The sequence below is a fragment of the Hippoglossus hippoglossus genome, chromosome 23 (genome assembly GCF_009819705.1).
Source record: "Hippoglossus hippoglossus isolate fHipHip1 chromosome 23, fHipHip1.pri, whole genome shotgun sequence".
Taxonomy (NCBI): Eukaryota; Metazoa; Chordata; class Actinopteri; order Pleuronectiformes; family Pleuronectidae; genus Hippoglossus; species Hippoglossus hippoglossus.
Genome location: NC_047173.1, coordinates 14,027,326 through 14,051,876, shown reverse-complemented (window position 1 = coordinate 14,051,876; position 24,551 = coordinate 14,027,326). Strand labels below are relative to the sequence as shown.

The window sequence follows — 24,551 nt, the reverse complement described above, 5'->3', positions numbered from 1 at the left end:
TTGTGCGTTGGTTTTTTCCAGATTTGAATGGCTTATGATTTAAAATATACAAACACTGGCTAACTGTGACACTGTTAATGCATTTTTTTTTCCTGCATTTCAAAAATTGCGTGTAAATAAAAATAATGAAATAACATTTGTCTCTTCTTCAATCTATTTTACAGTTTGTTGTATTGTTAGATGTTCACACGTTTCTACCATAATCACAGACATTGAAACAACATAGTTTAACTTAAAGAACTTTATTAATCTATGTACAACAGCGACTTTCAGAATGATCTGAAGACTGGCACAGCAGCGGGGATCTCTCCGGATCTACAAAAAAACAAAAACGACACATAAGACAAGTAAAACAGTCCGGGAATAAAGGCTCCATTCATGAAGGTTCTGTTTGTGTTGACTTGTTAAACATGTATTAAATCAACTGTGTGGTCATTTTAGAGGCTGCGAGTGTGGTGCTGGTCATTTAAATTATTCTGTTCAGTCCATTTATAGCTATGATGAATATCAGAAACCTTTATATATAATGTAACACTTCAGCATCACAAGCTGCAGCCTCTAAAACAATCACAGATTGATCAACAGCACAAGCTTACTGAAGGTTGGACTTATTACAGATAAGACTTAAAGGTTCAGTGCGTAAGATTCAAGTGAAAGGATCTATTGGCAGAAGTAAAATAATCCTAGTGTGTGGTTCATCTAAATTGTACAAATTGTTTCATTTACCCTAGAATGAGCCCTTTATATTTACATCAGGAACATGTCCTCTCTATGGTGGCTGCTGTGTTTTCTACAGTAGCCCAGACTGGACAAATTAAACATCTTTATGACAACTGAAGGCGACCACAGGTTCTCCTTCATGTTTGGAAGGGGAGGGTGCAACATGCAACGTCACCACTAGATGTCACTACATTCTACACACTGAACCTTTAACTATGAGCCAACTAAAGAAGCAGCTACATGTACAAATTCAGCAAAGCTTCTACAAGTTGTAGACAAGCCCTTGATGAGTAAGAGTGAGAGATCACCTTATTCTTCATCATCTGGTGGGATTCCGAGCTCCTCGTCTGTCCATTCAGAGGCTTCAGGCCAGGGGAAGTGACCCTGCAGGAGAGGACACAACCTTCAGCTTCACATCCGGACTTATTGTGTTCCTGTCAGGTTCCGTAAAACTAGTACAAGTTCAAACATTTCAAACAGGGCTGCAACAACTAATCGATTATAAAAAATAGTTTGCAACTGATTTAGTAATTGATTAGTCGGGTCTGTAATAATATACAGCAAACAAACCAGTAAACCAGCCAATCCTGTGCCTTGTATCGCTCTCATGACACCATCTCCTATGGAGGCAACGTTTGAAAAACGGCGGAGAAGAACAACACTAACGATACGGACGAGGAAAACACATGTTGGAGCTGGTCCAGAGGGTTCTGCACAGTGACCCTCCCTGTTCCGGACAGTGACCCTCCATGTTCCGGACAGTGACCCTCCATGTTCTGCACAGTGACCCTCCATGTTCTGCACAGTGACCCTCCATGTTCTGGACAGTGACCCTCCATGTTCCGGACAGTGACCCTCCATGTTCTGGACAGTGACTCTCCATGTTCCGGACAGTGACCCTCCCTGTTCTGCGCAGTGACCCTCCATGTTCTGCACAGTGACTCTCCATGTTCCGGACAGTGACCCTCCATGTTCTGCAGTGACCCTCCATGTTCTGCACAGTGACCCTCCATGTTCCGGACAGTGACCCTCCCTGTTTTGCAGTGACCCTCCATGTTCTGCACAGTGACCCTCCATGTTCTGCACAGTGACCCTCCATGTTCTGCACAGTGACCCTCCCTGTTCTGCACAGTGACCCTCCCTGTTCTGCACAGTGACCCTCCATGTTCTGGACAGTGACCCTCCATGTTCTGGACAGTGACCCTCCATGTTCCGCACAGTGACCCTCCATGTTCCGCACAGTGACCCTCCATGTTCCGGACAGTGACCCTCCCTGTTCTGCGCAGTGACCCTCCATGTTCTGCACAGTGACTCTCCATGTTCCGGACAGTGACCCTCCATGTTCTGCAGTGACCCTCCCTGTTCTGCACAGTGACCCTCCCTGTTCTGGTCAGTGACCCTCCCTGTTCTGGTCAGTGACCCTCCCTGTTCCGCACAGTGACCCTCCCTGTTCCGCACAGTGACCCTCCCTGTTCTGCAGTGACAGACAGGGTCAGTGTAGTGTTTACTCACCAGAACCGCGTCCGGGTCGTGCCAGCAGTGCCACAGGATCCAGAACCACATGGCTCCACTGAGCAGCTCTGACTGGAACTGCTGGCTCTTGGTCAGTTGTGGATATTGTCTGTACTGCGGCTCGATGTGAGGACCCCCGCTGCCCCTGTAGAGTGAAAACACATTTTAAATATAAACGTTAGATCTACAGACATCTTGTCCTGAGTTCTGCTTTTTAACCAGCGCGTTGTTTTGGTAATTTAACGATGTGTTAGCATGTTGTTGCTACAGCTAGCACACAGCTCGGTGCTAGCGGGCTGGAGGCCACTTACTTTCGGATGTTTACTCTTTGAGGCCCGCGGCGGAACAGCCGGGAGCCCAACCGCAGAACGCCCAGCGTCCTTTGTAAAGAAGACATGTTTGGTTTTAACCGCTTCTGTGTTTCTGTGTTTCTATCCGAGCTAATGGCGAAAAGTCACCTTCTCCACAAACCACCTCCCAACAACGACCCCTGTGATTGGATAGAGAGACGAGACCCACGTAGTTCCGTCAACAAGAAGAGGCGGCGATAAAAACCACAGCGCCCCCCAGCGACCAGGCGTAACACAGGCATAGATAGATAGATAGATAGATAGATAGATAGATAGATAGATAGATAGATAGATAGATACATACATACATACATACATACATACATACATAGATAGATACATACATAGATAGATACATAGATAGATAGATATTCAATCAAATTACTCTCTCATTTTCTTCCAGATTTTCTTTAACTGTCAAATATCAACCTCAATTTTACAGCATCAGTCAGGCTCTGTTTTCTGTAACTTTGATTTAATGTATCAAACTATGTATTACGATATATAATATTCTCACTCTATTATCACTGTTGTTATTTTTTGTAAATGAATGTTGAGGATTACTTGTTTGTCTGTGCTCTCAGTGTAAATGTCAGTACAATCTAAAATAGACTCACACTGCACATCACCAGACAGTCAAACGGTTTGCGTGAGCTAACACGTAGGTGTGTGTGTGTGTGTGTGGGTCCAGAAAGAAAATAATAAACATCACTTAATATGTTTGGAGATTTGCATGTTTTCAAAAGGAAATAATAAAAAAATGTCCTTTTCCAAAGCACTTCAGCCAGGCAGCCAGCAGATGGCAGTGAGAGTCTGAAGCTTGAGGGCCTCACGTGACAGGAGGGCCAGAGACTGACCTGCTGATTGACATGAACCTGACATGTCCTCAGCCACCCACACGCCCACGCTCAGGGCGGAAGCAATCACAGCTCCCTCTGAACTGCAGTGAAAAGGAAATCGCTCCGTTTTTACTGCACTTCTAAGAGAGCAACATTGGTCCCAAGGGTTGTCATTTTCCAAGTTTGTGAGTGGGAGGCTGTCGGCAGTGGTTTGTCAGGCAGTGGACCTGGAGGAGACGTTCAGGGATGTGATGGTCCGTGTCTTTGTATCCAGACAAGGGAGGAAGACATGCAGCGTGGGGCCAAAGGGCCCTGTGGTCACACATTCCTCAACTCCTCCAGTGCTGCCCACAGCCATGACCAAAATATCAGATCCTGTCATGCAAACACTGCGGTCACAACATCACGCTTTCACACATATAGATGTTTACATTGTGTTCTGGACAATATCGTGGCAACAACAGGTGATGTTTTAAAACCACCATGTTCATCATAAACCTACATTTTACATTTACATTTAACACTGTGACGTAAACAGTCTTGTTTATCTGGCACCTTCTGTACAGACGTGTATTTTTAACAACAGGAAGTGATTTAGATTTATGTTGCTGGGGTGAAAATTGCACTGCCTACCACTCCTATGCTATATGTTCCCAAACAAAGTCACGTGACTATTGTACATCTACGCTTCAACAAACTAAAAGTAGAAATAACCTGCCGAGATTATGACTCTGGCAAAAGTTCTGCACTGGAAATTGTCCCGAGTTAAAAATATTTAAGCGCATGATGTTAAATGAAACTAAATCCTGAACTCAATGTTCATATTGCACATTTAGAACATGTGCATTTGTGCTCAGTGGCGAATGAGACTCATGTAGTTCACAGATGCTTCAAGCATTAAATAAGTAAGACTGAGATTATCATATAGTAAAAAAACATTGAGATACTGTGGTCATCGTTTGAATCCCTTCATGAAACTCATCTTAATTAGTTTTTCTTTATTATTTGATCTTAATTGTCTCTTAACTCTACTGGAATTGGTTCAGATTAATTATATTATTTATGTAAATACAAGTGCTGATCCCACACAGACACCAGAGATAAAGTTGCAGTGGTGAAATGTCCGACTCTCTTTAAAAATCTCTTTTTCATTAAAGACCTGTGCACAGAACAAGATACACAAAACACACAAAACACACAACCAATACAATTTACATACAAAGAACAGCAGGTACACATTATTAATTAGAGGAAGCATTTAAAGTGCTTCAGTGTAATATCTTTTAGATTCAGAAGATCACAATAGCAAAAAAAAGTACTAGTTCCTCTCTTCTAAGCTCTTCAAATAAAGTATTTATTTAAAGAAATCATAAATAATAAATCAATGACACTTTACAATAAAAAAAAAGCAAACAAACTAAGACTTTTCTCTCAGAGGGAATATACAATATAGTTCAATGTAACAGAACAGGACACATTAGAGATCTTATTATCATGTGCACAGGAAACATAACTGACTGAAAACTTCACTTATGAATCCCTGTTATTAAAATAATCAATAAAAAGGTAATAAAATACAATTCAAAAACAATTGCTGTGTGATACCATAGACAAATTAAAATGTTAAGTTTTGGTGTAGTAGTATAATATCATAAAGTATACAGCATTGCATAGGAAGAAGCCTGCATTACTTAGGGTAAATATATAAATTACAAGTATTTGGTATACATCAAGCAGTACATGTATGAAATATGAAGTTATTAATTGCACAGATATTGTTTTATCAACATTAAGAATATATCAACATGTAAAAAACGTCCAGAACCTCATGAGCCAGGTTATATTTTTGATAAATTAATCAGCCTTGTTTGATCCAATTATCAGTTTGACATATTCAAACAAACCCAGTAGCTATGACTTTCACCCGGGGCAGCGTCACCAGACTGGATCCAGCGGCTGTGAGGTCATCAGAGCTCTTAATTCGAGCGTGTTATTGGAAGTGGTCAGGAGGCAGTTTTCCCCCTCAACCACTGATGTGAATGCCATCATTATGTTCCGTGCAGCATCTCAGAGTGGTAGTTTGTGTGGGGCTCGCTCGGCCCGGCGTCGCTCTCCTTGTATGGTTGTTCCGCAGGTGGAGGCTGCAAGTGTTGTTATTTACTCTCCACGCAGGCCCAGGAAAAAATAGACGTGTGTCTTCACTGTTGAGACGTTTCAAGGCAAATACTCACGTCGTGGTTTGTGTAAATAAGATGCAGGACAGCTGTTGATGAAGTCTAAGTTCTCTAATGGAGGTTATTTGTTCTGTTTTTGTGTTTTTAAAGCTGCAAACTGAAGTATTTTTAGCTCCTCACACACATTAAATTCTCAGTCAATGACAGAAAACATCATTGGTAGTGGGCAGTGGTTATTTACAAGCCTCAAACTAAAAATGGCCTGATGATTTTTTAAGTGTTTCGGATATCCGGCGTGAGAGTTGTGTCAGTGTGCTGTTGTTGTTGTAACCTAGAAATGGCCTCGCGTCAGAAGCCTCCAGGCAGTAACCGGTGGCAGCCACAGCACGGCCGCAGCGGCCGCGGCTTTAGCCAGGGAACCAGAGTGGGCAGACAGATCTGTCAATCAGTGGCTTCCGGAGTTTGTTTTCTGAGACCTCGTCTTCTTAAGTGCATGGTTGACACAGACAGTTTTTTAGTTTTCTTTTTGGGAGTACACACGCGGCAGCCACGGAGCAAATTGCAAGGAGAGGAGGAATCTTAAGAGAGGTTTTAGGGAAGTGTGGGCTTTTATGGAAGACACAGTAGGATAGAAAAAATTGGTTTCACTCATGAATATGACTGTAGTTTAGATTTGTGTTAAACATCCAGGCCTCTCTCAGCCTAACTGGCTTGTGAACCCTTAAAATGAATCAAAACGTGGCCCCTCGTCACACTTTACTCTGCTCTGACGCTGTAGGAATACAGAGTTGGGGGTGTGAGAATTAAAATACTGTGCTCTTGAGAACTTAACAATTGTTTTCAGGCACTTCCATGTTATTAAGAGCCAAGTCGGAAATATTGGAGCCTATTTTCTCCTTGTAATTAGGACTCGGATGTTGACACGAACTCTTCTTCGGAAACCGATCATTACGATAATTATGTTGCAACATGAAAGCAGCATTAGTACGAACTTGAGTTTCCTTTGTGGTTTTGTGTGTCATTTGTTTGTAGGTTTTAACAAAAGAGAAGAATGTAAGGATTAAAAAAAAAAAAAGAGGATATCTCTGGTTCTCCTGCAGCAATTTTGATGCTTTTTTAAAAACTCAACATTGTAAATCTGACATTATCATAAGAGTACAGCACTAAATCAGTTGGATGCTCTTTAAATAATCCGTTGACCCCCTCAGATTTATCTTGGCTCCACGTTTGTGTCTCGACTCCAGCGGTGGGGAAAAAGAAACTGACAAAACAATTTTGTGCTGAATCACTGTGACGAGACGTTAGTGTTTTGGTGGTTTTTTTGGGCAGAGTTATTGGCAATATCAGGCCCTGGACGGGGACACTGCAGCATGATTATATGTGTTGACAAGACGGCAGGGATATAAACAGCATCAAAGGGCCGACAATAATTCAGCTCTGCCACTTTTACACCGTGACACCATTCAAAATAGCTCGTGTGAGGCAGCATTGTTTCCTGCACTCCGGCGTGGCACTTGAAGGGCACCCGGGGAGCCATCTCATTAGGGCGACCTTTGGACGGGGAGGTCACAGGCAAAAGGACGCGAGCACATGAGACCCCGGCGACTTGTGTCCCGTCGTGCCTGGGATGCACTGCGCTCGCCGCTGACTCTTTTGTTGATGGATCAGCTGGATCAGATTCTCTGTGGTGCATGTTTCCATTAAGTACACACACACACACACACACACACACACACACACACACACACACACACAGGCCTCTATAATGAGCGATAAGTGTCTGCATACTCGGTGTAGGGACTCTGATTCCTTCACAAAGAGGAGAGCTGATCAATGGACATGAAATCTTTCTCATTTAGTAAAAAATACTCAACTTTTCACAGTAAAAGGACTGAGAAGTAATGTGTCAGTGCACAGACACAATTGTGGAAATTCCCTGTTTCTCTCTGGCTCATGGTTCCATCAGTCATCAGATAATCTCCTGAGGTTATTGTGTATTTTGATATTCCACTCAGACACACACACTACCTGCATTGCAGAGGATGTCACTGTTGTCTTTACCACATTTAGCCGAGCACGTGCACACATCGTTATACATCTCATGAAACTAATGTGCTTTTGAAAACACGCAATGCGTAAATATATATGTATAAATATCTTGATCTTATACATCGTACTTCTCACAAGTTTAATTCAAAGTAAAGTGGTATTGATCCCAGTCAAAGCTCATGTTGTGCCTGTGGCCCGATGCTGCAATGCAGTGAGTTATCCCTGGATGTCACTGGATGTCCTAACAGCTGTTTGACACCAGAGGGCGATGTCAACATGTCAGAGGAGGGAGGATGGGGACTCCACCGAGCTGCAGCTGGAGCCTTTTCTACACTGAGAATTAGATTTCATGTTCAAACTGAGCTTTTTCTGTCACGTTACAGAGAAATCAATGTCCTGATAACAGCGATGAACCACTAGACACAGCTTTTTATTCATTAGGGCATCAGAGGCCTGATCAGACAGGCTTATGACCAATCATCATTTTAATCCAATCACCTAATTCATGAATTTGAAGTCTGTCCGCAATCCTCCAGCTGTGTGACGACACTCTGGACATGTGTGCAGGACATTGTTCTTCTGTGTTCACCAAATATTTATCAATCATGACGTTTCACCCCCATTTCTATAGTATCAAATAAACAATTAAAACCAAACCCACTGGAAAAATAAACACTTGTGTCATAAGAACTACTTAAAATCTTTAATTTTCCCCTCCATACTTTTCAGTTTGGTACGTGTCCCGTCTGCTAACATGGAGGAGGCAAGGGTTTAATGACCTCTACTGCAGCCAGCCACCAGGGGGCGATTGAGATGATTTGGCTATATTTGTGGGCCCTCTTATATCCAGTCTGTGGCATAGCATATATCCACTGACACACGTCATACAATTTGTATAATCAAATTCAATGCGTATGTACTTTGTCAAATAAAACCTGTAAAGTTGAATAAAAGAATAAATTGATAACCAATCAGATCCAGTAGGGGTCGCTGCAACTACAACCGAGTGTCTCATCTCATTGGTAAACAGACGATATTTATAAGCATTTCACATTCCCCCATTCACACACACAATCATACAAGGCTTCTACGCACCACACACACACACACACACACACACACACACACACACACACACACACACACACACACACACACACACACACACACACACACACACACACACACACACACACACACACACACACACACACGCCAACTGCTCAGTATCTAACCCAGGGACAGTTTGACAAGCAGACTGAAGGATCTGGGGATCGAACCTCCTCACTTCAGTCGTTTTCTGCCACGTCATCCACAGTGTTTCATCTTTTATTCTCATTTGACAGGTTTGTACCAGTTCTGAAAGTCACAGGCTGGTGCAGACTGCTTCCTGTTTGCCCTCTGACCTATGAGGACTGTTTCATTTCAGGCTGAGCACCCAACGGGCTTGTTTGCTGTGATGAAACTAATCTCACTACAGTTATGTCAACTCAAAGTCTTCTGAGTCTCTGTGTCCCTGCGTTGAGTCTCAGAGTTTGTTTAAAAAAGAAACAGTGTCTGGGTAAATCACAACTCGACAGTGATTCCTGCGGATCAGTCTTGAATATCATTTGTTATTAGTTGCTCTTCATGACGGGCCGGGAGCCAGAACCTTTGATCGACTCCTTGTGGGTTTAGATTTCATCCAGCAGGGGCCGTGACAAAAATAAATGATCTGATCTTTGTTGTACTGGCAGAGTGACAGCAGCTCGGTCCAGGATGACTCACTCTCTCAGCAGCGAGCCATTCCTGACGCTCTCCCCCCGACCCATCAGCCAAATTGCAGTGAGCCGACGCTGCTCGCCGCCCCTCGCTCGCCGCCCCTCGCTCGCCGCGGAGCAAGGTGGTCGCATCCTCGGGGCCCCGGCGGCACTCTTCACATCCCACAGGAGTGAGAACGTGCAAAGCAGTGAGCAAATGTGTTGGGAGAATTCCTGGCATTCTCCTGCCTGGTCCTGGTGGCCTGGCTCGGTGTTGGGTTCCTGGGAGAGAGGGAAGAGGAGCCAGGCGAGTCGGCTGCAGACTCAGCAGCTGACACCTCCTCTGATCTCTATCTCTTCCTCCAGCCATAAACCAACCCGTCTGACTTTTCAGCATGGCCGCCACGTAAACAGAGCTTTCCTCGTGGCCTCAAGCGAGTCTGCCAGTTCTGGCCCTGAAGGAGCAACGAGCTCTGACCAAACCTCAGTTCATTTCATGTATCTGAAAAATCCACATCGCAGAAAATGTTCTAAATGGGAACTTTCTTGATAGTATCTAATCAGTTTTTACTCTACTTCAGATCTTTTGGAGCTTTTTTTAGACATTAACCCTTTCTATGAATTTTGCCTTCCACATATGAGGAACACAGCAGGAGATTCTCCTGGTCTGACGTGTTCTCAACACCGGGAACATTATAGGAACATTCATGTGAGGGGGGGGGGGGGGGGGGGCGTCTGGAGCATACAGGAGGAAATGTCCTATTCCAGCAAAATGGGACGTAAAGTCCTTAACGTCGGGACGAGAGATAAACCGATAAATGCAATTAACTCCTCTAGGAAACATAGGCATAGGCAGCACTGCGGGTCAGCCAGTTTTCAGGACCTCATGCTAAGGGTTTTGTGAATTGACAGTCGTGCTGAGCTCGGGCTCTTCGGTGTAACACAGGCTGACATGAGACGCCCACAACACTGTTGGATCGCGTCTCGTTGAAGAGACGTTTAAGCATCTTTCAGTTCTCCACGGGTGAGAATGTGATTACTGAGCTTAACAGGAGGTCAATGGTCGTGACGGGAGGCAAAACACATCCTTCAGAGTCATTTGTGGGTTTTTATCACAAAGGCCAAACCATTTACAACAATGTTTTGTTCTGCTATCATTGTGTGATTTGAATAATGAAAGGTATGGCTCTTCTTTGAAGCTCCTTAAAGCAATAATTTAGTCAAATGAATTTGTTTTGGTCTGTCAACACGTGGATCACATCAGGCGGGACTTTGTTCTCGTTATTTGCATTTTATTTGTGGAAAAAGCCGCCAGAACAGGATGTTAGACTGGTTTCCTTTGTGCTGAAGGTCAGTCTGAGACCGAACGTTGGTAGAACGGTTTCACCACAAGCTCAATCAGTAGCTGCTCTGGAGCTTTTGATCCGCAAACAAAGGTTTCACAGTTTTCTGACTTTTTCACTCTGTCAAGAAGATTTGATCGCAACATTTAACAAGAACAAGAAATCCTTACACTATGCTAAAAAATAATGATTCAAGAATACCTGATATGTGAATTTTAGAAGACTCAACCATGTCAAAAAGAAAAGCCAAAGCATCTTGATCGCCCCCTGTTGGCTGGCTGCAGTATTGGTCGTAAACCCCGCCTTCCACATGTTAATGTGTTGGATACATGTTTCTCTAAGATGGTTTCTATCATTTTAATTAGTTCTTATCGCACCTATGTTTGGTTTTAATTGGTTATTGGATGCTAGGGGGTGAAACGTCATGATTGACAGCTGACCCTGAATCTGCACGATGGCGTCGTTCATATCTGAGGTATTTTGGCTTCATTTCTGGATGGTGAGAGGAGGTGGAAACAAGTCGTCCATCTTTACATACAGTCTATGGTCTATTATAAAGAAAACAGGAGGTGAGCAACTATGGACATAATGTATGTGTTGCGATTTTTAACGTCATTGTCTGTCCGGTTTGTCTGTAGTAAGAAACACCTTTTTTCCCACTGTCACTGCTCTATGACGTTGTGCTCGAAAACTGCTGTGTCACTGCCTGGGATTTGTAGCCGGCGTAAAAGTCACCTCTGCCTCGCTTCTTTTTCCCTCAGTCACTCTTCGCCCAATTTAGCAGCAGACACATCTTTCTCTGCAAGGTGCACAAGCTGTACCCTTGAACAGATATTTTTACCGGGAACACTTCCTCCCGACAGCCTGCACTTTGTCCTCCAGCCTCAAAGCTCCACAGAATAAAAATGAAAGAGGTCGAGCGGATCCGTCGCTCACTTGAGCTACATTGCATATGTTTTACTATCAGTGTGTGTCGGCGACTGTCAGGCTCCCTGTGGATTTGCTGCTTTTTTTCCCTGTGTCACAAATTCTCAAAGCAGCAGAGAGGAGGGCAAACCCCAGTGCAGTTTGAGGCTGTTGAATTATACATGAGCTTCTTCAGCAAAAAATCCTGAAGCTACTCTCAGGGCGGCACTGTTACAATTTTACAAGCCCTGGTTCCGTTGGAGTGAAATACAGTTGGTTTCGACCAGTCAGCTCCTCTGCTCGATAATGCAAAGTTTGTTGCCTGAGAAAAGGAAAAGGTCTCAGTGCCGGACATGGAGAGGTTATGATGTCCGACATGTCAGGGACCTCTGAGGATGATCTGTACCATTGGTCCATTGGAATTTGTACGATACTTTTGGATGCAATTGATTATGATGTCGAACGTGATGTCTTCGAATGTCTTATTTTATTTGACCAAAAATCCAAATCCTCCAAAATATTACATTTTAAAAAGCTTGTAATCGTCACATTTGAGAAACTGGAATTTTATTGTTTTTCGTTTTTGCTTCAAAATTGGTAGCAATGATTAATCAATTTTCAAAATAGCTGCCAATAACCTTTTTGGTCGGTTGATTAATTAAAGTCTCAGCTGTACTTTGTGTTTATTTAACAAAAGTTATCACGCTAACATGCTAAACTGATGGAAGCATTTAGCTAAAAGCACCAACCATAGACTGTAAATAAAAGATGGACGACATTACGGCTCTTTAAAGTGAAGCCAAATCACCTTGATTGCCCCCCTGGTGGCTGGCTGCAGTATGGGTCCTAAACCTCTCCTCCATGTTAGTGGATGGGACATGGATCATTGACAGCTGAGCCTGCTGAGACGATTTTATCAGCGGGAGCTTGACACTGCGGCTTTATCCCTCGATCGCTAAAAGCTAAAAGCTAAAAGCTAAAAACTAAAAGCACAAGATGGCGGCACCAGTATCGCAAAACTTTTGGCTTCATTTTTCCATAAAGGGAAGAAGTGGGGATGTGTTGTTCATCTTTATTTACAGTCTATGGTGCAGCCTCACAGAGCTGCTAACTTCCTGTAGACTCTTGTTTTATCATATAAAACTTTTATTTATCTGTGTATGTCTTATGAATAATAACTTTTTTCCATCAACTGCTGTGATTCTAAAGCTTTAATCCCGTCTCTGTACGTGAAGGCCTGTGCAGCCTTGGTGTGTTGTCTCTGCGTTCACAGTTGGCCCGAGTGTTATTCGCCGTCTATGCCAACGATCCTGATGTCATTCCAGAGAAATCCCTCCCCCGTCTCCGGGTCCCCCCAGCTGTTGTTTCAATATCGTCTTTTAAACCCCATGTTAATAAAACAGTAATTGAAAGAGCTTTGCATCCTCCTGTATCCAGTTACTTACACTTTCGTAATAAAAGCTGTTTGTGAGGCTATTCCCCCCGGTGCATTGTCTTGATTGATGTGCATGTGTGGGTGTGCGTGCACTAAATAGATACTATAATTGCAACAGCTGACCTGACAATAGTGAACTGCAGATATTTCTCTCTTGCTCGCGTCTCTGGTGTCTGCGTCGTCTAATTTAGCTCTAATATATTCAGTGGAGGTGAGTGTATAGGCGAAATCAATGTGCGCTGTTACGTGAGCGAGGTTCCTTCTGCCTCCGACTGTTCTCTCGATACGTCGAACTTTCTCTCGCTCAAGTCTCGAGCTGCGACAATTAGTCGATCGATTGTTGAGTCGCTTCAAAGAAAATTAATCTGCAACTTTTTTGATAATCATGTGCAAACTTTATTCCTCAGTTTATACGACTCATCACGAATATAATAATTGGTTTGAAGTCCTAAAATATCTTCTGTGGCTTTGCAGGACATTTTACAGAGTTGGAAACATAATAACACCTTACAGAAAATGTAAAATGTTATGTTTTTCAAGCTTGCGAAAATAATTATGGTTTGTCTCAGCTGCATCAGTTTTAACTGTACTTCTTTTAATCTATTTTCTCTAAGTTTCCTAACTTTATTAAAGTCTTATATTGAATCACTTCAATCACTTTACTTAAATAAATTATATAAACATGATTGTTTCAGCTTCAATTCAATTCAATATCTTCGGGTTTTGGACTTTTGGTTGGACGAAACAACACCATGGTCTATTTTGTGATAGACATCCATTACTGTTTTCATGTTCAAGGCCAATAATAAAGAAAACTACTGTTATTGGATGGGACATGGATTGCATTAAAAATCAACGTCAAATAACACTGATGAAGTAAAGAGCTTTCCAGAGTTTTAAGTGGATGAGGGTCTTATTTCTCTGTATAACTGTAAGCAAATCACATAAATATACTTGATATGTCAACAACTGATAAATATTTGAGGATCTTGTTGTATTTTTCTGTCAAAGTGCATTTTGGGGGATGTTTGCGCAGCAGAAAGGTTTTATGAGCAAACAGCAGCCTCAGCGTCGGGCCAGCACCAGAGTATTATCTGAATTAATCTGAGGAGCATAGTAGCCACTGATTAACGGTGCCCGCTCTCCATTGATTTAAGTTTCCCTCTGTCAATAACCCAGTAGTTTTGTCTATTCAGGCTATTGGTTGCCATTGGTTTGCACAGTCATGTGCTGACACAGCAACTCAGGAGGCTGTCTCATTAATTTGCGAATCACTCAGGTCCAGTCCGTCTACTCCGGTGGGAACAAAGGACCTAGATTTTCTCTTTCATTATATTCCTTCAGGGATGATTCAGAGGAATGAAGAACTGCAGCATGTAAAATGAAATACAAATAACAGAGTTTGAATCATAGGATTGTTCTAAAAAAAAGGCGTAGAAGGAGAAAAGACATGAAAATATCATTATGCTAGAAACTAAAACCGATGTTTGTATGTTACTATGTCTGTTCATAGTCTGTAATCATAGTTTGTCCCAGTGGTGGATGAAGAATAGAGATTATTTACTGAAGTAAAAACAGCAAAAAGAACAGTTTAAATCCATTATAAGTAAAGTTGCTGCACTTAAAATAATACTAAAGTGAAAGTAGATACTTATCTCTCAGTGTCAAGAAAGTACACAGAAAAAAAGGTCCCCTGTGGTTATTCACATATCACATTAATAGATTAGCAATATTCTTAATATTTATATTTTACTGAATTATTGTTAATATTAAAGCTTTAAAGTGTAAGTAGCATTTAAATGTTACAGCAGGTTTGATATATTGATGGAGAGTTCATCTTTAGCAGTAGCAAAGTACAACTTTGAAATTGTACTTAAGTGTAGTAACTGCGTAAATATACTTGCTTTCCACCACAGATCAATATTTTACATATATGAAGTGATATTAATTTCAACCCAGAATACTGGGTCATGTAAATTTAGCCTGAATATGTTAAATATAGAAATATATATACATAATAGTGTATTAGAATACTGTATATGTCTGCCACATAACATGCACATTAAATAACTGTGGAGAAGATACATTTGGAAATACTGAAATTAATCTCTTTATTCTAAGATATATATGAAATGTGTTGTTTGTTTGTTGTTGTCTTGCCAGTCCGCTGCTGTTTATCAGCAACAAGACCTCTCCGGTTGCTAAGGTGGGCCTGAGGCTCCCTGGTAGCCGACAGCACCTCGGGCCCCAGAGCCCGGTGCTCTGTGACGCACTGGGAAATCCCCCGAGCCCGTGTCACCTCCCAGCACCCTGCACCCTGCAAACAGGGATGTAAAGGTGGGGGAAACCAGTGCACTCACTTTTTTTGGTTTTTGCCCAACATTTTATCCACATTTTAGACAAATAACATTTGTAAGAAAAGAATTGGTCTTTTTTCACAGGAGACATTTTGACTTGGAAAATCAGCGGTTTCGATATTATGACATAAATAACTGCAGCTCAATGTTAACATGATCAGAAACATCTCATGTTTTCTGCTGTAACAAGTCAAAATGTCTGCTGTGATAAACACATCTAAGTAGTAAAAAAAAAACTTTAATAAGTGGTTTATAACAACCACAATACAGAGGTACAATCAAATGTTCAATTAACAATATAACAAAGGTTTTATATATCGTTGTGTGTTTGTCATTCTCATCTCATAAAGAGTTTTAAACCACAACCTTCACTTAGGACCAAAAATCTGTCTTTACATTTTAAATAATTGATAATGTGACATTTTTCGTGATATTTATAGTTTTTGACTAATTATAATTTTGTAATATTTTTTTGATATAATATATTATTATATTTATTAGGGAAATATCATTTTAAGGCAAAATAAAGCAAAAATGCTAAATAAAGCAAAAATCCACTGCAGGTCTTTTTCCTTCACTGCTTCACTCTGCTCTCAGTTTAATAACGACGCCGTGTGATTTGATTCATGCAGGTTATATTTTCCTGTTGGTTGCTGGGTGTGTTACTTACAATAATAATGCGCAATCTGACCAGGCAAAATATTTGGTTGTGTAAACTTCCTGAACAAACAGCTAAGGACGTGTCAGACAGGATTGTCATTCGCTCTCCTGTGACTGGCTGTGACTGTTTTTACACCTTCCTTCTAAATAAGGCAGCAGGCTGCCAGGACATATGACCACCGTCCCGATTTGGGTTCTGGACACAGTATCCATCCATCCATCCCATGGTTGCTCAACACCAATGAAAGTCAAACACACACACACACACACTCACACACACTCACACTCACTCACACACTCACACTCACTCACACTCACACCCTCCCTCCCTCCCTCCCCTCCTGCAGGTCTCCCATGTGAGAGAGAGCTGGTGTCAGGTCAGCCATAATTAGCTGGAGGAAGACCAAGAAAATGGGTTAGTTTACCTTCAAAATAAAAGCAGCAATTAAACATCTTCGATTAGATATGACACGCAGTTCCGTTGAGATTAGATTCCATGTTTATTAACAAACTATGATATAATAATAACATATTATAATAAGTGTGATGAAAATGACACTCTGGAGAGACCAGTGTTGACATTGGAAATTTGTTTCCTCAACTCGTAAACGGCCATTTTAAATTTAGACACAACTTCTACAATAAACACCTTCTGAAAGTCCATCAAGTCTTCAGGTGTCCTATTTTCAAACTGTCCAAAAGTCAGATTTGCAGCTTGAACCTGCAAATATATGCTTGATGATGAAATGATGTTTATGATGAAATAACTGATCATATGAATTTCGGCTCAAATTGCACAAAACAAATCGTAAGACTGCACTTTGTGCTTGTCGAAAAATGTAAATCCTAACTTTAGTTAAACGTATTCACTTGTTAGTACCAGTGCTGTTTATTAATATAATATTTAAAGTATATTGGAAGTTGATAAGAACAATTTCATTACTTCTCGGTACAGATCCATGGATTTAGGTTGAGATTTGGTGTTTTTGAATACAAATATTGTTCAGTTTCTTCTTTGCTGTAAGTTTTTTTAATCTTCTTGCATATACAATCGAGACATGTGTTAATTATTTAGTTAAGACAAGGTCATTGCTCGTCAGTGTTTATTTATCTGAACTATTAACTATAATATATTGCTGGTATATGATTATGAGTTTCGATGGGTGTTGGGTCGAGTTTATCGTGGAGGCCTTAAAATATGAACCAGATTATTTTTAAACCCGTGGAACCATTTCATCATGACTTCTGCTTTGAACTGACGTATGTCATTCAGATTTTCCTCAACTTGGCACTTTCTCTCCATGACTTCAGAGGTTTGTGGAGATGCGGTGACGCAGGGACTCCCCAGGATGAGGGTTTTATTTTGAAATCTACCACAGGAAACTTGTCTCCTCATTGTGTGCAGCTTCTCCTGACACCGATGTGAAGGTGCAGCACTCCCCATCATTCCAGTCAGAACTGCTGCTGCTGCTGCTGCTGGGGTCCTCTCTCTCCTCCTCCTCCCATCCCTTGCCTCTGATGGGGGTGCGCAGCGGTGAAGTCACAGTGATGTCATTGTAGGATGTGGGAGTCGGGGGCAAGGTGAGATGGTTTTGCAGTGAGTGGTGTCCCCCCTCCTCCACAGCCAGCGTTTGCCTGTAGAGAGGCGCGGAGCGGCGAAAGATGATCATCGTCACCGGCACCAATTCAAGCTCCGACGCGCTCAGTCCCTCTCCTCCTGCTCACATCCCGGGCTATGGGGCCTCGGTCTGCCTCCATCCCACAACAAGCCTTCACCACCGCCACCACCATGCCAAAGGACAGGAAATAAGAAGAGTTGCGTTTCTAGGGCAGGTAACTTTGACCACGTGCCCCGAAGGTGAACCGGATGGCCATTGCGCAAAGGTGCCTCTCCAGCATGTCCAGCGGGGCCAGGGCGCACTGGACGCTGCCGGCGCTTCTTGTACTGTGGACTTCTCTCTGCGGGATCGCCTCGTCTTACCCGATTCCCAGCAGGACTAACGCCACTTTGCTGGAGAAGAAGTGGGAGACGCTCTTCTCCCGCTCCTACCTGGGTATAACCGGGGGGAAATCGGAGCTGAACTGGGAGAGTGACTATTTGCAGGGCATCAAGAGAGTGCGGCGGCTCTACTGCAACGTGGGCATTGGGTTTCACCTGCAGGTGCTCCCGGACGGCAGGATAAGCGGTGCGCACAGTGAGAACCAATACAGTGAGTTGCATCCCGGAAAGCACGGATGGAGGAAACCAATGCGCAGCAGGGAGCGTAAAAGTTACTCCTCCTGCATGATATTTAATATAAGAGGTGTGGGAAGTTTCCGAAAGCAAAAAGGTCCCGAGCCTCATATGCGTGCAGAGAGAAACATCCTCCCAAACCAAAAACATGACATGAATGCCCTGGAAGCAGTTCAGACGCACGCTTATTTTTACCCTGCAGCAGGACGCACGCACATGCACGCACACAAACACTTGCACACACACACACATTCATGCACATAGAGAGGGAGCACCGTGATGTCTAAAACGCATGGATCAGGGCTGATGGTGCACATCATCCCGGCGCAGTGCACCTGCAAGGTTACACCCATCACTGCTGCAGAGGCCAGTACCACAGGCGCAGTGTGTGACTCTGTATCTCTGCTGTGCGTGTCTGTGTGTGAGTGTGTGTCTGTGTGTGAGTGTGTGTGTTTCCCTCATAACCTCCTGTTTCCTTCAGGTCTGATAGAAATCTCCACCGTGGACCGAGGAGTCATCAGCATGTTCGGAGTGAAGAGTCAGCTGTTTGTCGCAATGAACAGCAGAGGAAGGTTATACGGAACGGTACGTGTGTGCGCAACTCTACACACACACACACTCTCTCACTCCCATGCACACACGCACACACACTGCTGAGTGTAAGACGAGTTCATGTGGCTGCTGCATCCTCGGGTTTATGAGCACTGTTGTGTTATTAATATTTCCTGATGATGGGGGGTTTCACACGGAGTCCCAATTAGAGGATGAATCAGCGCCAACATCTTCTTCTCTATGTCAGTGCCACACTGAACAAGTAATCCATTACTCCATTACAAGTACAGGCCCCGCATTCACATTTAAGTAAAAGTGCTAACAACTAAAAGTAATCTAAGTAACGAAGGTAAATGGCCCATATAGCACACAGCCTATTGAAATATAATATACGACTATGGTTACTGCTGCTGCTGGAGACAGAGCTAAATAGCTACTATAGTTACTGTAGTAACAAGTAACTATCGCTATAGCTATTAACTGTAGTGTAGTAACAAGAACTACGCAATAGCTAATAACTATACTCTAGTAACTATCGGGATAGCTAGTAACTATACTGTAGCAACTATTGGTACAGCTAGTAACTATACTGTAGTAACTAGTTACTATCATTATAGCTAACAAATATACCTCAGTAACAAGTAACTATTGCTATAGCTAGTAACTATACTGTTGTAATTTATAACTATTGCTATAGCTAGTAACTATGTTGTAGTAACAAGTAAATGTTGCCGTCAATAGTGGAGTATTTCTCTCGTAGATGTAGTAAAACAGAAATATGAAGTAGCATAAAATGGAAATACTCAAAGTAAAAGTGCCTAAACGTTGTACTTATGTGCTGTATTTGAATAAAGAACAATTCTTTGTTAATTCCAAGCACTGGAGTCTTAATATGTGATTTATTCCTCATAATGTTCATCGAAGCAGATAATGAACTTTGCCCTGCAGTCAACACCATGGCTGCAACATGTAGTCAACAGTCAACACAAGAGTCTGATCCTCATTCCAACAAACCACAGCACACGTCGTCTAAATACATTTTCAGTGGTTATTTCAGGTACTTTTTAAAAAGTAAAACCTGATTTTCCAAAAACTGTCTGAATGTTATAAAATACCTGACCTTGACGTGAATGGTTAAAAACTGCCCTGCTGAATTTTTAATGATCCTTTCACTTTCATTAAAAGAGACAAATATTTAACTTTTTGGTGAAGAAACTAAAGCAAAGAGGAAATTCTTCTAAAATATGAATATAAATTAAATTTGACCTCCATACTTTTAGAATTACCTCGCACCGAGTACCAAACTGAAGTCTTGATCCGAATCAAACTCAAATGATGTTTCTATGCTTCTTCTGTTCAATTGATAAATATATTTTTATTAGAGATAATGTAACAGCAAGAGTAAGTACTTTTACACAAGTATTTGTAATTTTAGGTACTTGAACTTGAGTAACTCCAGTTTATGCTCCTTTTTACTTGTACTGTACCATATTTTAGAGGCAAATTTCACTTTTTACTTCGTACTTATCCGACGTTCGCTTAATTTACCAGATCAATTTGTTATTACTCATATAGTAATAAATTATGTATTACTATAGAATAAACTACTCAGCAGTATATAACTACAGTTAGCCTCCTTTTTAACAGATGCAAAGTAATGTTTGGATATAATCCAGTGAAGTATATGATTCTGTATTTTTACTTTTGAAATCAAAGGTATATTTTGATGTTAACACATATCTACTTTTAATAAACCTTTCGTAACATGGTATTGTCACTTTAACATAAATAAATTTAACCATAATGTAAATCTAATCTTGCTTAGCATTTACTACCTGCTTATCTATGTGCATTTGTCCTTTAAATTCATATTTTAGGTTATTTTACGAGTCGAGCGTTAACAGCGGTGAGACGAGTATCTGCTTTTCAAGAGTTTTGCAACAACATGCCTCCTCCTCCAGTTTCCCTCAAAGCCTTCTATAACCGTCTGTTTGCCACAGTAAAGGTCACGTGCGCAGACGTCGTGCATGATGACGTGACGTTCGTCCTGCGTCTGTCAGGAGATTTATTGACTTCTCTCATTTATCCGTTTGTCTGATTGTTTGGGGGATGGGACTCTTTTTCTTTTCAGAGAGTCTTCGTGGACGAGTGCAAGTTCAAGGAGACTCTGCTGCCCAACAACTACAACGCCTACGAGTCTTTTGTTTACAAGGGCTTCTACGTGGCCCTCAGCAAGCATGGCCGCGTAAAGAGGGGCAACAAGGCCACCACCGCCATGACCGTCACACACTTCCTCCCGCGGCTATGAGAGAAACTGGCAATAACTCTGTAATTTGCACATGTGGATGTTCTTCCAGGTAAAACAGAAATGCATAGTCACGATATACACACCAATGGACTGCGTAAGAAAACACAAATATTTATTCTGTTTATATATATGTATATTTGGATAGCTATCTTTGTATATGTATGCCATACTGTGCTGCTTATTGTTTTTACGGCCGGGGGCGAGTCAAAGCCGCGGCCTGTCTCACTTTACCTTGGTGCTTGCTGTAACTGAACTATGTGTCACTTCCTTTTTTGAGATGGAGGATGAGCGATATCCTGAGCTTTTAAAGAGTGAAATGAATACGTTTTATTACCTCAAAGAACCACGTCACTATACATTTAAGGGATGCATGGACTTCCGCCCGAATATCTGCTACGTTTCATCGTTTCGATCGAACCTCCGAGTGCTCGACGGCTCGACGTCAGCGGGGGAAAACTTAAATGCACTACCTTTGCTGCACGATTTTAAAGGTGCCTTGGTGTTCCCACTTGTGGCCCCCTTCAGCTTGCATGTAAGAGACACCCGCTGGAGTCAGAAATAGGGCTGACGCTCCGGAGAGGGCCTCAGGAGGGGAGGGTTGGGGGGGGGGATTGACTATCTGGTTTATTTTCTTTTCTGTAATTAGATCGATTAAGTAATATACAATCTGTGGTGGAGACCAGAGAGTGGTCGGCCATGGCGACTGGCGCGAGGCCACGAGTTTGACTGTGTGGCATCGCCAGCAAATACACAGGGTGGAATACATATCTAACTGAGCATGGAGAACGTTTTTTAGTTTCTTGTTTGGACCGAGCTTGCATCTGCACAGGAATCAAGCGAGCGGATTGGAGCACACAGTAGAGAGACGTATTCGCACATTGTCCTGGACGGAGCTCCTACAGCAAAGTGGGTTGCTTCAGCTGCTGTTTGAAAATGATGTCCTCTGTCCGTCCATGAAACCAATGAAAAAATGTAAATAGCTGCAAATGTAAAGAAGAAGAAGAAATCAGGAGCTTTTTACGCTGCTTTGTTGCAGTCGCCTGAACGAGGCAAAAAGAAAGAGTCCAGGTTGCACATGAGCCGTCGATGATGGTGCCTCCATGTTTCTTTTTTTGGTGAGAATCTGTTTCTTTCCCTCACGTTGCGGTTGTGTGTTCAGTGGGAGTATGTGTGCGCGCCCCGGGCCGTGTCCCCTCCTCGTGTGTGTGCTCTGCAGCAGCACTGCAGTGGCGGCGAGGTGTTGGGAGCTGGAGGCAGATAGTTATTAATGCAATTACAGATGAGCCGATCACGTGCCCCGAAGGGACTCAAGGACAGTGCAGTCGGTGGAGTGGCTGCTCCCTGGAGGATTTGTCACATTTTAGCAGTGGAACACTGGTGTCGGAAAGTTATCACAGCATCTTTTTCATATACAAATCGTGGAGGTGCACATGTGATCAGTTTGTTTCCAAAGCTGACGCTGTACCTCGCTTTGCAGACTCGCTGTCGGCATGTGGACCCGTTTCAAACTTGTTTTCTCTGCTTTGTGTTACTTCTGAGAATCTTAACGTGTGCATGTTCCCCTTGAAGTTTCTGCAGCTGTTTACTTTAAAAAAAAACACACTGGAGGGTTGCTCCACCATCTGCCTCCATCCGTTCATGTGTCGAAAGAGGAAGCAGGGCCGTTTAAATCCAGGAAAGACGTATGCGAGGGAGGCGGCTGCTGTGTTTGTTGTTCGTCAGACCCCCCTGCAGGAATGACAGGCAGCCCCCCCACCACCACCACCACCTTTAGAGCTCTATTGCCCCCCCGAGCACCATCCACCACCCACCTCTGCTCTTCCCCCCTCGCCGCGGCGCTCACCCGCTGCAGGCAGGGACCTTTGGATTCCTGCTGTAACCCAGGAGCTTCCTCCTCTCCTTTCAGCCTTTTTTAGTTCAAGGTCAGAGTCACGGACCAGCCTTGGCCAGCCGGGGTGCTCAGCTATATGGGTCGGACTGTTTCCGTGAAACAGAGACACTGAGTGCATAAACTAACTTTATTTTATGCTTTAACGGATTATAAATGATTGAAGAGGTGGGTTTCTATTGGACAGGTGGAAAAACACGGCTCTTACAGTTCCCTGTAGTTCCCTGCTTGAATATTTCTGAACCAGTCCTGCTCCTCTCTCTGACTTTAAGAGCGCCACCTCTTTAAAATGCAGCTCCACGACATGCTCCCCCCTCCTCCCCTCCCCTCCCCTTTCCAAGTACTTGCATTGGGATATTTCTGGGGAGGGGACATCTGCAGAGTTAATGCAGTGTGTGAGGAGCAGGCAGAGTCATGCAGAGCCTCACCTCTGCTGATGCAACTCCAGTCCTGCAGGGCCGCTCCCTGGCCATCCTCAGGACGAGCCCCCTGCCGCTGCTGCTGCTGCTGCTGAGTACCGACCCCAACACCTCCCATCACCTCCTGACACAGTATCACCTGCTGCTCTACTGTTGTCTACGACGCACAGATACACTCATAACAGTATTCGTCCCACTGATAAATCTCCTCCTCATTTTTTTTCCATTCGCGAGTGCCGAGACCACGATGCTGAGAAAGTTGAACTGAAAAGACTTGTTGCTGTTGCAGACGAGGCTGCACGCAGAGGCACTGACGTACCTGCGAGGTGGGGAAGTAAACGGTGGCACTCGTTACCCACCTCACTGTCAACGTGTCCGACGTCTCTCGTAGCACCTTATTCACGACATCTTCATTATAATCTCACGCGGAGATTAAGTGAGTTTTCTGACACATCTCAGAGCTGGATCCTAAACGAGTGATGGTTCGTGTCTAAAAAGAAAAAGCTTCACCTTTCAGCTTTGACCAAAAGGAATCTTATCCAGATTGATCTTTTCTTTCCATCGCTTAAATCAAATTTAAATTCATTCAAGACGAGGAATCTTTTTTTTTAAATAATGTTTAATGTCCTATAAGCATGTCTGGGCCCCGAGCTTGATTAGGGCTGTGTGCTTCATGTGTTTTATTTTGTTTTTTTTAATTCCTGCTCTGAAAGTAGTGAGCCTCCACTCTATTCCTCTCATCTCTGCGCTCATATACCTCACCTCCTGCCTTAGTTTTGGTTTGCTAATGACTGTAAATGATGAAGAAACAACCTCCTGTCACTTGTTTCTGAAAACAGACAATGCTAAGTAAGGATATTAAAGTTTTTTCCTTTTATTTTTGTACGTATGTGCTGTGCACAGCAGTCTACTGTATTCCTGAGATACCAATAAAGGTTTGATTTTTTAAACGGTTGCTGGTTAAGTGTAATTACAGCATGAAAATACTCCTGTCTATCAAGAAGGTTCATGTGCTTCTGCAGAAAAATGATATTACAGTAGCCGACATTATTAGACTGTTAAAACAA

General features: G+C 42.8%; 2 protein-coding genes across 2 annotated transcripts; one reads left to right on the top strand and one right to left on the bottom strand.

The window, feature by feature from the left end:
* Positions 1-223: 223 nt before the first annotated feature.
* On the bottom strand, positions 224-2,726 carry ndufb2 (NADH:ubiquinone oxidoreductase subunit B2). The gene is made up of 4 exons (XM_034577686.1): positions 2,544-2,726; positions 2,233-2,377; positions 1,029-1,104; positions 224-315 (listed from the first exon to the last, which is right to left on the bottom strand). Exons 1-3 carry the CDS (start codon positions 2,627-2,629, stop codon positions 1,030-1,032), a joined length of 306 nt encoding a protein of 101 aa, XP_034433577.1. The 5' UTR covers positions 2,630-2,726; the 3' UTR covers positions 224-315; position 1,029.
* A 14,531-nt stretch (positions 2,727-17,257) lies between these two features.
* Positions 17,258-24,434, top strand: LOC117757000 (fibroblast growth factor 6-like). Its single transcript, XM_034577685.1, has 3 exons — positions 17,258-18,294; positions 18,799-18,902; positions 21,001-24,434. Exons 1-3 carry the CDS (start codon positions 17,952-17,954, stop codon positions 21,175-21,177), a joined length of 624 nt encoding a protein of 207 aa, XP_034433576.1. The 5' UTR covers positions 17,258-17,951; the 3' UTR covers positions 21,178-24,434.
* Positions 24,435-24,551: the final 117 nt, after the last annotated feature.